The sequence below is a fragment of the Talpa occidentalis genome, unplaced genomic scaffold (assembly GCF_014898055.3).
Source record: "Talpa occidentalis isolate TD23 unplaced genomic scaffold, MPIMG_talOcc4v2.1 talOcc4.7, whole genome shotgun sequence".
Lineage (NCBI taxonomy): Eukaryota > Metazoa > Chordata > Mammalia > Eulipotyphla > Talpidae > Talpa > Talpa occidentalis.
The window spans coordinates 54,230,674-54,247,455 of NW_023605083.1; the positions used below are offsets into that span (position 1 = coordinate 54,230,674).

General features: G+C 48.0%; 1 protein-coding gene across 1 annotated transcript in view; it reads left to right on the forward strand.

Annotated features, from left to right (window-relative positions):
• The first annotated feature begins 767 nt into the window (after positions 1 to 767).
• COL15A1 (collagen type XV alpha 1 chain) overlaps positions 768 to 16,782 on the forward strand; it is a 96,351-nt gene continuing 80,336 nt past the window's right edge. Inside the window, exons 1-2 of the mRNA XM_037494223.2 lie at positions 768 to 944; positions 1,026 to 1,111. Coding sequence (XP_037350120.1) covers positions 934 to 944; positions 1,026 to 1,111 — 97 coding nt within the window. The 5' untranslated portion in view covers positions 768 to 933. The remainder of the gene's footprint in view (positions 945 to 1,025; positions 1,112 to 16,782) is intronic.

The following is a 16,782-nucleotide window of genomic DNA, read 5'->3' on the forward strand; positions in this document are numbered from 1 at the left end:
TGGTTCATTTCCCTCACATCTCACAGTGCCTGGAGTCCCTCAGACTGTTCCTTCATCCACACAGTGTTCATTGGCATCTCCTGCTACCAGGTAATATTTTAGGCAGGAAACAAAACAAATATAAACTCTTGCCCTTCTGGAGCTGACATTCTAGTGGTAGTTGGGGGGTGTAAGCAAAATATAGAGAGGAAAATCTTGAAAAAGTAGATTCTTTACAAGATTGTATTAGGATTAACTTTACTGCATTTAATTATAGCATCATTTATACCCTCAAAACAGGACTGCTCCTGGGCAGTCAAGCAAGTGCATAGTCAGGCTGGCTGCTGCAGGAGCTCGGTCCAGTTGGGTGACCCAGGGAACGCGCCCCACCTCTCTGATCCTCAGTTTCTCCTGTCAATTAGGAAAATCACAGGGGTTCGAGCCTCCCCGGGCCATTGTGAAGATTCCTTAGGCCCCTAAAAGGAGAATTTTGCTCGAGGGGCAGCCCCCGACAGGCCAGGCCAGACGCGCAGGCGGGAGGGAGCTGTGTCCCGCTGATTCGCAGGAGCTCTGGCGGGGGGCTATTCTGGAGGGTTACTTAAGGCCGCCCAGGGTGGAAGCTGCTGCCAGAAGCCTGCGTCTTTCGAGGGTGGAAGGGGGCGTGGGGAGGTCTTCGGCGCCGCGGGGATGCCCCGGGCGTGAGTGCGCCGCCGCTGCCTGAAGTGGGGCGCGGCGTGGCGCGCGGGGGAGCGCAGGGCGAGGCGGAGTCGAGTTTTAGAGCGCGCGGGTGACTCAGGGCGCGGGTCGGCAGCCGGGATCCTGCCCAACGTCGAGCTGCCCAACGCCGCCTTTGTTCCTGCAGGAAGGGCGAGCGGCGGCCGGCGCGCAGCGCTCCTCCACCCTCCGCCGAGCTCGGCCGCTCCGCGCCTTCTGGGGGCTCCGCAGACCCGCGAGATGGCGCCAAGGTAGGACCCGCATCCCTGCGCCGCGGCTCCTCAGCCCCTCTCTCCCGCCTCACCTTCTCTCCCTCGGCCACTTTTTTCCAGGAGAAATGGGCAGTGCCGGCGCCTGCTGCTGGTGCTTTTGGTGTCCGCGTCTCTCCCCACGGTCACCCGGACCCGCGCCACTGCAGGTAAGCGACCGGGCTTGAGGGTGGCACAGGCTGCCGCTGCGCCCTGGAGAAGTTGGTTTGGCGGTGGGCGCGGCTGCGGTGCGCGCCTCATTCCTGGACATAAAAGGGAGTCCTCGCCGCTCGGTGCGCGCCCGCGGGCTTGGGCAGGGGCTTAGGGGGCGAAAGGGAATCGCCCGGCAGTCGGGGAGTTGGATAGCTGTCTGGGCGTCCGAGGTGGTTGAGCTGGGCGCGGCTCCTCCAATTTTGGGCCGAGAGAAACTTTTTAAGTACAGTGACAGCAACCAGCGGCTCCTCAGGGGCAGTTAGCTCCAGCTCACCCAGCGCCCATGCTCGAGCTGTGCGTGCTGTCTGACTGTTTGTAGGGACAAGGCTTGTGCCCTCGCTGCACACAGGTGCAGAAGCGTGACCACCCGCTGAGGCTCCTGGAGCCTTTGCCTCTCCAGAAACAACAGGACTGAATTGCCCTAAGCCTAACAGCGCGCTCATGGAGGGAGTCACTTCCACCGTGGGCAGTGGAAGCATGAGTGATGTAGAGAGCTGGGCAGTTGGATGAATAGTCAGAAAAGATTTCGGTTAAGATGTTGTCAATCTGCCTGGGTTTGGATTGTGCCTGGTTGGGTGATCTTGGGCACTGCTCTGTGTCTAAGTTTCCACAATTGAAAAAGGAGACTAATTAATTCTCCTTTCCTCCTAGTCCATGTTGTGAGGATTAATTAAAAAAAAAAGAGATTAGAAATAACATGATTTTCACACCTTGGCATTTAGTAGACACACAGTAAGTGATGAAAATGAAAGCTGGATCCTTGCAGTAGCCGTGCTGGAAGCAATGTAGGCATTCTCACCAAGGAGCGCACCCATGGTGAGAGAGGTGTGGGAAGTGGCCAGTCCAAAAGGCAGGACTTGAACCCAGATCTCTAGAAGCTCTGTGGAGAACATTCTCCAAACATTAGTCTCTGACCTCTTTGAATTCAGGAGATTAATGGAGTCTCCATAGATTAAGTATGGTAAGGAGAGACGGGGAAGCCACCCCTATCCCTCTGAAGGAAACCGGGCAGGGTGGGTGTTTTGGTTAACTGTGTGCCTACGGAAGCCTGGGACAGCCTAGCGCATTGTCTCCTTGGGAGCAAGATCCAAATTCCATGACAGTTTTTTCTGCCAGAGTCCAGTCTGGCATTTCTTGCAGATCAAAGGGCAGCTGGAGCTTAGTTTTGGCTTCTCAGCATCATAGCTCATGGAACATTGCAATTTTGCATGTGATATAGGCAGTGGCAGAAGGAAGCGTTGGGCTCTGTGGTTTTTTGTGAATTTTGCTGCAACCCACCCCAAAAGAAAAAGGGTTCTGGGGAAAGAAATTTTGGTATTTCTTTCTCTTCCTCTGTTTGTAGGCTGGATTCCTTGATATCAATTTAGAGCTGTTGTGAGGTCCAAAGTCCAAAGAGTCTCAGCTCCTGAGTGTTTCATACCTCCCCCCTTTTTACAGCGACACCCCCCTCCCCCGCCCCGCAACGTGGATTCTTGTGACCCTAGTTGGTTAGGGCTGAGCTAGTAAAGTCAGTGTCATTGGAACACCCACTGTGTTAGATGATAAGGACATTATTAGATGATAAGGAGGTTGTTGTGGGGGCTAGGATGGGTGTCATAAGGAATTCATTTCTGATAATAAAGTACTGATAAGTGCAAATAATTTATTCCTCTTTAAACTTCTTTGCTGTGAAATATAGCATCCATTCAGAAAAGCACACACAATCAGTATAATCCAATGATTGGTCCCAGAGCCAACATCCATGGAACAGATCAAGAAAAAGCATTACCCCCCAGAAGCTACCCTGTGCCTCTTGTTTACCCTTATAGGTAATCATCATCTTGATTCTTATAGTGATAGTTTCCTTACCTTTAGAAAATTCTGAAGTTCCATTTTACATAATTTTCAACTTTATACAATGGAGGATGTATTCTTTGGTGTCTGGCTTCTTTTACTGAATATTATGCTTTTGAGATTCATTTCTGCTGTTGTATGTGACTATGGTTCAATCATCTTTATAGCTGTATAATATTCCACTACATTAATGTATTATTTATCTATATGTGTTTATCCACTTTTCTTGAACAACATTCAGCTGGTTTCCTTTCATTATCAGTATACTATTGTGGCTCTGGATATTCTTGTACATGTCTCTTGGTACACATGTGCACACATTTTTGTTGGTTTTATATCTGGGACTGCAGTCCTGGTAACAGGAGATACAAATTCTGCAGCTGAGCAGATAATGCCAGCACAGTTTCCATTATGGTTGCTGAGGTACATGGGCACCAGCCTGGTTTAAGAATCCCTCTTCCTTCCCATTCTGACCATCACTTGGTCTCATCACTAGGCTCAACTTCTAATGGGTTTCCATTGGAATCTTACTTATATGTCTATTGGAGTCTTAATTTATATTTTCCTGATTATTAAGTTGACTTTTTCATATACTTTTGTACATTTGGATTTCCAGATTTACTTTTTTTTTTAAATTTAGGTGAAAATCATGTGACCTAAAACTAGCATTTTGTGTGTGTGTGTGTAATTTGGTGGCATTTAGTACATTCAAAGGTTGTACAACCATCATCTGTATGTAATTTGAAAAACATTTTCATTGCTCTAAAGAGAACTGTATTTCCATTAAGCAGTTACTCCCCATTTTCCTCATCCCCATTCCAACAATTCCTGGTAACTTCTGAACTGCTGTCTGTTGCTATGTGTTTACCTATTCTGGGTATTTCATATAAATGGAATCATAAACTTTGTGACTTTTTATGTCAGGCTTTGTTCACTTAATGTAATGTTTTTGGGCTTCATCCATGTTGTTCTATGTGTCAGTACTTTATTGCTTTTCATTGTTGAGTAATATTCCATTGTATGGATATACCAATTTGTCCATTCTTCTGTTGATGGGCACATTTGGGTTGTTTCCACCTTTTGGCTATTCTGAGTAGTGCTATTATGAACATTTGGGTACAGGGATTTGTTTGAGTACTTGTTTCCAATTATTCTGGGTGTATATCTGGAAGTTAAATTGCTGGGTCATGGAGTAATCCCATGCTTAAGGTTTTGAAGGACTCCCAAACTACTTTCCAAATTGGCTACTCCATGTTACATTCCCACCAGCTCTGATTTTTCCATTCCTTTTTTTTTTTTTTAAATTTATAGCATTTTAGTGGATGTGAAGTGATTTCTCCCTCTGATTTTGATTGCATTCCCTGCTGACTAATAATATTGATCATATTTTCATGTGCTTTTTGGCCATTTGTTCATCTTCTTTAGAGAATTCTGAATGTTAATCTATACGTATATTTGTCTCTCTTTTCCATGAATGCATGTTGAGCATGTGGGTCATGCCCCATTTGTCCAGTTGTCATTGGGATAAACATCTTTAAACAAATTATTTCCTTTCACAATATTCCTCTAAAATAGACTCACTCATCAAAAGAATAGAAATGCTTAGATAGTTCTTATATATTGAGAGGCTCTTTCTAAGATTCAGATTCGATCATGCCACTCCCTAGTTCAATTGCTTTGCTGGGTTCCCATTGTACCTAGGATGGAAACTTGCTCCTTGCCCCAGAGAGAGCCCTTTGTGGTCTGGCCGCTGACTGCCTCCCAGTCTCCATTCACATGGAACCCCTCTTGACTTGGGCTCACACCAAATCACTGGCCAGTTTCTGAAAAAGATATGGCTGCCTCACCATTGTTTGCTTACGTAGGCCCACCCCTTTCAGGGAATGCCTTTCCTCTGCTCCACCTGGCAACCCCTATTCCTCCCTTAAGACTCCTTTTTGGAAAGGCGTCCGGCTCTGCTAGACATGTTGAGTCTTTCTCCTCTGGGTAATACTGTATCACCCACCCAACTCTCAGACTGGACCATGACCACTGATTATTCATCTGCCTCTCCTACTACATGGAAAGTTCTGGGAGGCAGGAACTTAGTCTCTTTCAACTCTGAATCCCAGTACTTAGTACGGTCTGGCAGAAGTTGGCACTTGGTAAACTGTTTGAATCAAAGAAGGAATGAATGGGTAGGTCCAGTTGTGGTCTAGTGAGAATGAGCTAACTTACCATGTCCCCTGCAGTGAAAGTCATTCCGATTTTGCCACAGCTCTTCCAAGTGTGGGGTAACTTATGGCTGAGTAACCAGGGTACATTATGGGGCTTTCAATTGTCTTTTCATTCATAATTTTAATAACTAGTTAGGCTGCAATTGACACAAACATTACTTTGCTCTTTATCTTTTTTTCAGTACATTTAGTTGTATAAACAATTTATTTTCTTCTTTATGCCCATTCATCTTATTCTTCATAGCCTTTTTATAGCCTTTTTTTGGTTTAACATCATACATTTATCTATTCTTTCTTGACTAAATGGATGAACTTATTTTCCAGGTTTCTTTTAATGTCTGTTGCTTGATTCATTTAAAATGGGCCACAGATTAGGATATAATGTGATCAGCTCTTTTCCCAGTAGTACCCAGCATTCTCCAAAATACTAATACTATTTTTCCATCATTATGTTATTTCAGTTATCATATAAATCATTATTCTTTTAATGATGGAATTTTTTCCCTTGGAGTCTTATGTATGTATTAATAAAAAATCCACATAGTATTGATAATCATTGCTTTGTAATATGTTTTAAAATCTAGTAAAAGAAGTCACCTCTATCTCTTCATTAAGCCATAAATTCTTTAGTGTAGATTGATTTATTCATAATTTCCTCATGACATTTATGGGTACTAGAATGTCATAAAGGTGGTGGGTGTGTGAGGCTTATAAAAAAGGAGGTAATCTTATAATAAGATGCAAACAGTAAGGAGGGTGGAGGAATAACTAAGCCTTCCAAGTGAGAGCAGCTATTGCCATTGGTACAAGAGTTCAGAAAAACTAAGATGGGTCAGAAGTAATGGGAGGAGACAGGCATGCTGTCTCACCCCCTTCCTATACTTCACCCTACTGGAGAGAGAAAAATCTAGGGGTGGAACATTACCTGGGAGTGGGTCTAGACCTCTTCCTAGGCAAATCTAATTAGGGGAATCTGACCCCTAGGACACCTAAAAGTGTAGCCCACCCTGTATCCCCAACTCAAATCAACTTCATGCAACCCAACCATACCCAACCTATTAATCCAATTAATTTCACACTTTTTGCATGCCATGGGTGATTTAAGGAATTGGACAAGGCAGAGGACCCTGACATCACTCTCCTGTTTCACCGAGACCCCTTCCAGACTTGGGGAGCCTGGCTAGACTCTGACTTACAGAGAGCAGCCCTGCCTTAGGCCTCTCCAAGAGTCACTTCTCTCATCACTGAAGGACTGAAATGGGAACCAGCTTAAAAGCTCCCTCCACTACTAGGCGCTCTTTTGCAGCTAGCCTCCTCCCAAAGCAAATATCTGTTAAAGTCTTCATAACCATTTGCCCGGCTCTGCGTTCTGGTTACCATTACAGATTTCCAACTTCCTCCCATACTTCCTGACTGCCTGCTATTTCTAAGGTCTTTTAGGGTAGGTGATTGGGGAGTGCAAGAGCTGCAGTAGACTCTGGAGCCGGCCTGGACCCATCACAGTCCAGTAATAGAGAGGGCTGGGCAGCAGCTGGCTTGAATGTTAGAACACTTGTCCAGGGTGTGCTAATACGGATGCAGGCAAGCCTCTGCACTCCCTAAGTAGGGAATCCACTCCACCCGAAGATGGGGGAAAGTGGAAGAAGTGAGCAGGCTTTGAAAGACATTTGTTTTTAATTGTTTTTCAAAATTTTGATAGTAAAAATAACAGCCATTGTAAAACCTGGGGAGGAAGTGGGAAGAGAGAAGAGTTTAAAAAGGTCACCTATTTTGTCAGAGATAAACCCCACTAACATTTGGTGGACCATCTTTCAAGTTTGTTTTCCATTTACAGACAGTTGACAATTGAGCAACATGGTTTGAAATGTGGGGGTCCACTTACAGGTGGGTTGTTTTCAATAAACACAGTTGGTCCTCCGCACAGTAGGGAGCGTGGATACAATGAAGATTTGAATACATTTGCAAGATTTCTGCTTTCAAAGATTCAACCAACCGCAGATGTTATCTCGCAGATATGGAGGACCAATTCTAAGGGACTTGAGCATACTCTGGATGTCGGTATGGGAGGCTTCTGAAACCAGTCCCCCTGTAGGAGGGGGTCAGTGCCCTCACCCCCATGTTGTTCAAAGGTCAACTGTATGTTGTAAAATGAATAGATCATTTATTCTGTAAATTGTGTTTTGTTGCTCGCTTTTCCCCCTTAACAATCCTCTCTACACTTCCTCCGGAACATTAAATATGCTTCCCTAACGCTCTTTCACTCTTTGTAATTGAAATAGTATTTCATTGTATGCATGTCCCATGGTGAAACTAGTCCCCTTTTAGGCCCTTAGGCGGTTTCCAATTGTTCACTATTGTAAATCCTGTGATGACCCTATTCTTGTGGCTCTGTTTGTGATCTTTTCTATATGATTTCCTAGCCCAAGCTCCTAAAATAAACTGTGGAGTCTATTGAATACCCATTTTTAAGAATGCTATTTCGTTGCATTCTTTGGAAAGGCAATAGTAACTGACACTCCCTGTAACAGGAGAATACCTAACTCACCTGCCTTTGTCAGCTGCAACTATTTCTTTAATCCAAAAGGAGAAAATGACAATAACTAAAGGGACAGTGCCAGCGTTACTGCCCTAAACTGTCCTTAGTTGAATGGAGTCATGGATTCCTTCCTTCTTCCCCATCCCCCGCTTGTCCATCCACTTTGCGTGTGCCCTGTGGTCAGTACCTTTCTCTGTCCCTCTTCCCACACCCCTGTGAGTTCCTCGAGGGCAGGAACTTTATTTTATTTATCCATGTTTCCTCAGTGTCTGACATGGCACCAGACGGACACAATGAACATTTGAACAGATTAATGAATGAATCATTCAAAGCCTGAGACTGCGGGGACCTTAGTGAAAACCCAGCATTATGAACCCTTGACCACAGCTCTATGTGGCCTCCACTCTGTGCTGGAAGACCATCTACTGCCACCCGTAACATGGATGAAGGAGGGGCCTGGGCAGGCATAACAGCAGGGACAGGACATAACGTATATATGAGGGATGGAACACATGCCATGAATGGAAAATGAAGACCTGCTCTCTGATGCTGGAAAATGGCAACCACGCCATCTTGCAGAACACAGGTGCAGAGTCCAAACACCAATGATGATGAATGACCTTCATTTCTGCATCTTCAGCAGCATCTCTCTCAAAACTCCATCTCCAAGGAGGTCAGCCAGCTGTTTCTTTCCTTCCAGCCACTCCATTTTAGTGGCTGGCTCGTTCTGTCTTGATTTGCAGCAGACAGGCCAGTCCCTGACCTCCTTTTACTCCACCCTGCAGTTTCTCCCCATCTCCACCTTTCGTTGCTTCTCTGGTGGTCCCCCACAGCACAGCCACAGTTGTCTTCTGGCTTCTTAATATGCAAATGTGACCCACCAGCAGTCACAGCACCCTCTGAGAAGGTATTATTAGAAAGGCAGAATTGCTTCGCCAGTTACTCTATCAGCTAGTGTGTGATCCTTATATAAGAAAAGCAGAATCTCCAGTCCCAACCACAGACCCAATCAATTAGAACCTGCATTGTAACTATGATCCCTGGTGACTTGTGTGCACATTAATGTGTGAGCAGCACTGTAAAAACAGCTCTGGTTGTATCATCTTGCTGAACACACATCGTCATCTTCCTGTGCTAACCTCCTGAATCGGCAGAGTCCTGGCCCTCCAAGGATGTACACATCCTTATCTCTGGAACCATAGGTCAGGATACATGGAAAAGGGGATTCAGATTGCAGATGGGATATTGATAAATCTTAAAAGAGGGAACGAGTCTGGGATTACATAGATGGGCCCTGCGTGGTCACAGGGTCCTTGAGAGTGGAAGAGGGAAGTAGATGTCAGTGATGTCATGTGAGAAGGACTTGACCAGCCATCTTTGTGCTGATGATGGCGGAAGGAGCCACAAGCCAAGGAATGTGGGCAGCCTCCAGAATTTGGAAGCTGGAAAAAGGATGAAAACAAATTTGCCTTTAAAGCCTCCAGAAAGGAGCACTGTCTTTTTCTGCCCAAGTAAGAACTGTTTTGGATTTCCTACCTACAGAACATTAAGATAATAAATTTGTGTTGGTGCAAGACATCAATCTGCCGTCATTTGTTACAGCAGCCTTAGCAAATGATTATAATGCTCTTTAGTGTGGCATTGGAGACTCTCCGTCCTCCACCCAGTGCGGTTCTGGCCTCATCATACAGAATTTTCTTCCTCACAGCCCAATCTCAAACCACACAACCCAGAGTGGCTGGAATAGGGTGAGGCCACCCGAATCTGGACTGGCAATTTTTCCCGTTGGCTCCAGCCCCAGCTCTGTGCCTGCCCCTGAGACAGACGGGTTCTCAAACTGTGCGTCCTGAATGACTAAACCAGAGGAAACCTGCTATATTCCCGGCACACCAGCCACGAGGGGCCCAGCATGCCAGAAACAAATAAGACAACAGGATGGGTTTGGTGGAAACTTGCTGGAGTCTCAGCTTTGGTTTTCCCGGCCTTGGGCAAATCTCTGTCTCCCTTTGGGCTCCAATTTCCCCTGCTGGAAAATGAAAGAGTTAGACCAGGTGAACCTGAAAAGCACTGTCCACACAAACAGTTTCTATGGTATCTGAGTTCAATTCCAGACAAACTCTGAGTCAGCTGGGAGAAGATCTGTTCATCTTGTGGCTGAGCGTGTCCTTCAAAGACACCCTAGTCTTGAGTCAGGCACAAAGCTATCCCCAAAACTGTCTATTTAGTGCAAATGGAGACTTCCACTGCTCTCTCCCTCAGTTGAGTTAAAATGCCAAGTTACTCACTGTCCCACAGACAGAAAAAGGGGCGGGGGAGAAACCATTTCTCCCTGCAGTTTTTCCATGTGACACATTTTCTAATTTTATTTCAGGTTTAACTGTCTAGAGTAAATGGCTCCATTTCAGGGTCTCCCCTTCCCCCACCCTTTTAGAATATGAGTTTCCAGTTTAGGACATGAAATGGTTTTGCTTGTTTAAATATTTGCAAGTGTGGGCTGATCTTAAGTGACAGCTGAAAGTCTTCATTTTCTCTGCTGTGGCGAGGAGCCCTCCGACCAAGCCCACTTCCACTCTTGGACTCAGGTCCTTCATCGGCAAAGAGAGGAAGAGGCTGGCTCACCGCAGGAGAAGTGGTGGCTAGGCCCCCTTCCTAAGAGGAGCACTGCTGGAGACCTTGTCGGCATCGTGTGCGCCTTGGTTTATCCCCACCGTCCGTTTATACCTGCTGCTCTGAGTCCTAGTTCACGGGGTGACTGAGCAATTTTAGCACCCCCAAAGAATACTGTAGCTTTCTCGCAAAGAAATTGATGCTGCCCTGCAGTGTCTGCTGCATTTGATCTTGCCCATTCTTCCTTTGGCCCAGGGCCTGGCTCTCTAATGGATGTCGCAGCTGCGCCTTTCCTCTGGCGCCTCCCCTGTTGATCTTCTCGCAGCAGGCAGAGTGGCTTGTCTAAACCACAGGTTCCATCATGTCACACCCCCTCTTAAAACCCTTCCATGCTTTCCATTTCAGCCTCATGCATTCCCTGGTCCTTGGGCTGAAGCTCGAGCTCCCTCCCTGGGCCCTGGCTCCAGTCGTGCTGAACTTCTTGCTGGTCTCAGAATCGACTGAGTTTATTTCCTTCTTCCAGCCTTGGCTCATGCCTTCCTACTGTCTGGAATGCTTTCCTTTCCCTGCTGAAATCCATGTTGCCTTTTCTCCTCTATAAACTTGCAACCCAAATTGGGGTCCTTGCATTGGCATCACCCCGGAGCTTGTTAGAAATGCAGGGGCCCTGGTCCTGCACCGGGGTCCTGAATGACATGTGTGCATATGGCTGTGTGAGTCCTGGGGCCTGTGGTGTGTTGGGGCCTTTGGGTCATACAGGGTTCATTTGCTCCAGGCTTTGCATATACTAGTTGGTCACCTTGGACTATTTACCAATTCTTTTCTAGCCTCAGTTTCCTCATCTACAGAGTGTAGATAATAACAGTGCCTGTCTCAGAGCTCTTGTGGTGAGCACATGAGGTTGTGGCCCTAAAAACACTTAGCACAGGGCCTGGCACAGGCGACCCCTCAGTAATGGCCATGGTAAGAAGGTTCCACCTCCTTGCTTACTGTGTGGTCCCCAAGCCCTCTGGGGTCCCTCTCAGCATTGCTTGTGTCTGGTTCATTCTATCAGGGATGGGAATTCATTTGCAAGTGCATCTCACCCTGCACAAGGAGATCAGAGATAATGCCACTCATCTTTGGAGTTTAGAATCATTGACCTTCCAGTGAAAGGAGATGAAGTCATCATCTGATGTTGGAAAAGTGAAATACAGCAAAAGAAGGGTGGGTAGGAGGGATGGAATTAATACCAACCATTTCTGACTTTGATGAAAATGACTGTCTTGGTCATCTTAACCTGGTAGGTTTTTCATTTATTAATTCATTTGTTCACTTGCTTTTACTTAAATTTTTATGAACTGCCTATTATGTACAAGGCAACCTGGTACACATGCTGGGCATAAAACAATAAACAAGTAGGCGTGGTTCCCACCTCAGGAGCCTCCCATCTAATCGGGGAGACATAGACACCAAGTAAAGGGCTGGACAAAAACTTTTACATATTTTTATAAATAGTAACAGGTGTTACGAAGAAGTCTAGGAGGTCTGAAACACGTACCTGGCCATTCTAATCTGTTCTAGGGTGTTGGGAAAGTATCCCCCAGGAGTAACATTTAAGATGAGATCTGAGGGGTGAATAGGTTTAGCCAGGAAAAGGTGGTGGGACTGGTGGGTTGGAAGAGGAGTGGAATGTTCCAGATGGAGGGAACAGAACAAGGAGAGGATGGAAGAAGCAACTTGTGTGAGGCCTGAGCATGGTGAAGGTGGAGAGGCCAGGGGCAGAGGAGGTATTGGGGGGTTCTGAGATGCAAGCAGAATCTCCACCAAGGAGCTGCTTTCCCAAGCCTGATACCAGGGAAGCGTTTGACTTCCTGGTACCTTGCTCTAGAACAGATGCCCCTGCCCAGGGCCCACCGGCCACCTCCCTGTACCTGCCTTGTCTTCCGGGAGAGTAAGTTACTTTGGACTTGGGATGAAGGGTGCCCAGCTTGGTGTTGCACAAGAGAAGTGTAGTTAAGAGACTTGAGCAAAATATCAGGAAGGCAGGGCTGGAGAGAGAGCCCAGAGTTAGAGCCCAGTCTCCCCACCCCCACCCCACCCCGCCCCCTTCAACCTCCCAGATCTCCCCAGACCACCTGGCTGAGACATCATGAAAGTCTCATGGGGAAAGGATTTAAGAATTCTCACTGTGTTTCAACTCCAGTGTGTCCTGGCTTTGAAAAGCTCCTTCCTGTGTGTGCATCTAGGGGCTTGGGCCAGCCCTGAGGCTTGTCCGGCTCTGATAGATCTCTTTGCTGGTTCTCGCTGGATCTCAGTGTTCAGAATGTATGTCCATAATGCAGTGCAGAATTCACTCACCACGGAACAGAAATGAAGTCTTGGGTGGGAATAACTCAGGTGGGAGGTGTTTAGATGTCTTCATAAAGGGGGCCAGTTCCTTTAGTAATGGTGGGGTAGGGCCTCCCTGGTGGCACAAGGGGTTAAGCACCGCACTATGAAGCAATCTGCAGCCTCTGTAGCATGAATTCAATCCCTGGCTGGCCAGAGAGAAACCCACATGGTGAAGCAGACCTCTCCTGACTCGCCCGCTGCTCCCCTCAGCAGTGTATTTCATCAGTCTGCCTGTTCTGTTCCCCTCTCTGCCTCCAGTGAATCCTCTCACCCTCCCACATCTCTGACCTGTACCCCAGCTCTTGTATGCATAGATAAATAAATCTTAAAAAAAAAGAAATGGTGGGGTACAGAGCAGGCATCAAGCCCCTCCTATTCCTTTAGAGACCTGCTTCTCAAACTGGGGTCATGGTCTTTGGCGTATTGCCAGTGGCATCAACGCCATATCATTTGACCCCAGTGACAATTGGGGAACAACAAAGAACATTTTTATATCATTAAAAGAAACAACATACATTTATTATGGAGTGGAGCACAAAACTTACATGCTTTAATGATAAAGAGGAGTTTTTTAGGTGAGGGGAGGGAGGTAGTGCCGAGCTCTTTACTGAGACCTGGGCTCTCAGGTATAGGGTCCCCTCTCTCTGATAATAAAACGCTTTGGTGGAGGTGATGCTATATTGACTCTTGAGGCCCCCAACTTGTGTGGGATGCTCAGAATTATTGTAACGGGTGCCAGAACCCACTCTTCTATAAACATTTTCTCTGGCTGCAGATACCTGCTGAGCTTGTGTGTGGATAGGGCTGTTGATGTTTATGACATTGACAAGGGGGAGAATGCTGTTCTCCCAAGCTCCTGTGCTAGGGCTTCAACTCCTCAAGGGATGGAACTTGACTCTGTCCCTGCAGGCTCCCCACCACCTGCAACAGGGCCTGCCACACAGCAGGTGCTCAGTACATGTGAATTAAATGCATAGGCGTGTGGCTCCCAGGAGCTTTGCTTCCACAGCCTGCATTTACCTTTCCAGGAATAAGTGTGTGGGGCTGCATTCCCCTGGGAAGCCTGGGTGGAATGTGAAATAGGCCTCTTATGCATATGCATGCAGGAGGCTGGCCAGTCCCACTCAAGTTCGAGGTTTCTAAGAATCGCCCTGTGGAGGCAGCCTCCTACCAGCATGTTCATGCCGTATAGTGGCTCCTTGTGGGAGAAATCACAGCTCACCATTCATGTATCTCAGTTGGGGCTCCCACGGTCCACTTCTGATGGGTCCTCCAAGTCCTCCAAACATTTTACTTCCATCACAGCCCACGGGGAACCTTCAGGTCCCAGAAAAAGTTAGACTTTAGGGATTGTCTATTCTAGCTTTCCAAGAATTGATGGAGACTCAGAGAGAACGAGAGGCGTGATGGAGTCACGCAGCTAAAATACAGAAGAGCTGGGTCTTCTGATATGCAGGTGGGAGGTGTCATACACGCCGTAAAACTCCCCAGCGCTGCTTGACTCCAGATGTGTTGTCACTCTTCCCTCTTCAAGGATGTGGGAAGAAAGATGGGAGATAGGGATTCACATGTGCTGAGGGTCTCTCATGCGCCTGGCAGTGGTGAGAGCTAAGCTTTGGGAACATCAGGTGGGCTTCAGATCCCAGGCTGGCTTTGGGACGTGGGGCAAATTGCTCAGAGTACTGGTATCCATCTAGACAGAGGTCCTGCCTGCTGGGGCTGGTGACGCGTTTGGCAGGTAGAGCTGGAGGGTGCTGAGGGACAGCGGCCTACAGTCAGTGAGAGCTGTCCCTAGACCATAACTTCACCTTGCTATGCAGCAGCAGCACTGGGCTTCATCCCCCCAGATTTGATGGGGTGAGTGCCAAGTATCTGTATTCCGAAGTCCCCAAGTGAATGTACTGCCCAGCCAGGGATGAGGATGTCTGCACTGGGCCAAACATGGCATGATGCCCAGGACACACCTGTCCTGTTCACTTTGGATGTCCAACACTGGCAGTGCTGCGCACATGGTGGTTGGTGCTTGATAAGATTTGTGAATGAATGGATGGGTGGGTGGATGGAAGGACGATGAATGACCAAGATGTGCTCAGGACCTGACATTACCCTGCACCACCACCCTGACATCTCCATGTCCAAATAGGAAAACCAAGGCTCAGAGAAGTTAAGGCACTGGTCCACGGTGACAGACTGTAAGTGGTACAAGGAGGACTGGCGAGCAGGAATTCCATGTCATTTCTCCTGGGTGAGACACACCCTCCTTGGGTGTCCCCTGAGATCACCATCCATTTCTGAGCTCCAGTTAGCAATATCTCCTGGATTCTCCGAAGGTGCGATTCCCTCTCCCCATCACTCTGCACCGGCCCTTCCTCTCCAGCAAACGCTTGGAGACCATCAAGCTGCACTTTCATCTACATTAAACAAGAGTCAGCCTGTTTCAAAATATGACTTCAGGGTCACCATCTGTTCTGACTGTTCCCTTAAACTCAAATCCCATTTCAGAGCTGAACGGGGCTCCAGCACACCACCGGGAGCAGGTCTGTGCACAGCTGAGCAGGGAAATCTGGAGAAAGAGGCAGTGTGTTCGAGAACAGCTGCAGCACTGAATTCTTGCACTGTTTGTGCCCCAGCTTTGCCGCCTCCAAGCACTGTGCATGTGGACCACAGACCCCCCTGAAGACTCCTATGATTCATTCTCATGCTGGGCCCCGAAAGGGTGCAAACACTTTCCCAGGCCTCACCTTCTTTGGGGTAGTGGGCAGGAGGGGCCACTATAGCCACGGGACGTGACCTGTCCTAGGCGCTTGGCTGTCACCTCATCGGGCTGGGCCTCAGTAGTCTCACCTGGGTGCTTTAGACTGTATTTCCTGAGGTTCTGCCCAGCTCGGGGGGTCACCCAGCCTGGGTCAGTGCAGAAGGATCTTCCCGGCCATGAGGTCCTGCTGCTGGTGGCTTCTCTGCTGCAGCCCCTCATCTCTGCATCTGTGCTCACCCACTCACCCTCTGTGAGCACGTCCTGGGCTGTTCCCAGGGAAGCTTGATTTTGCCCAGCGCAGAGCATGCCAAGTGCTGAGAGGCTGCAGGAAAGTATGTCTCCTGCTGTTGCCAAACTACCGCCTTTGCTCCACATTCCAAATCACCCAATTCCACCCTCTCCTTGGCAGGGAAAAGGCAGGGGGTCCGACTGCCAGGAGTGACAGCTCGAGATGAAGTGGTGATGGCTCCTAAAATGGTCAGCTTCAGCCTTCCTCAGGAACCTTTGGGGGTGCCCCGTTGCTTATTGGATAGATTCTGGTCTCCTTAGCTTGACTGTTAAGGCTCACTGTAGTCTGGCTTCAGTCTCCTAATTGCAAAAGTGAGTATGAGTAGAAAAGAGCTGGGGAAGACCTCAGGTGAACTCTGCGTGAGTCACAAACACCCCAGTTACCAGCTCTGTGGACGTGACTTCCCTTAGCCTCAGTTTATTCATCTGCAAAATGGGGTAGCATAAGCCCCCACCTTACCTGGGTGTCCTGAGATCAGGTGGATGGTCCGCCTCTGTTTCACATTGTTCGTCTGTCTCTCTAGCTGGATTCTCTCCTTTCTGTTCTCTGGCTGGAGGGAATCTAGGGTCGCGTTGCTCCCGTGGCTGGAACCCCACATATCGCTGGCTTTCCTGACTCCGATGTTTGCCTGTGCTCTGCTCATCCCCCCCTGCTCACCCACGCAAAGCCTTCTGGGCTCATCTCTAGTGCTTCATCCTCCCAGGTCCCCTAGTGGGCAGGGAGCGCTCCCTCTTTCAGTCCCTGTAGACCTTCACCTGCTCTTTGCTTCATGGCCCAAGCTCAGGCCCTGGGTGCTGGTGTCTCACCCTCTCTCCTAGACCAACAACTGCACTAGGGCCAGAGTCCCACACCCCTGATCTCCCAGGGCCCAGACCTCCCAGGGCTGGCCATTGGATGCTGGTTGTGGGCACAGCCAGAAGCCTTGACAGGTACCAGGAGAGAGTGAAAGACGGGAGGTCTACTCCTGCCTCTCCTTCCAGTGTCTTTTCTCCCCTGTGACTGCATTGGGGTGGGGATAA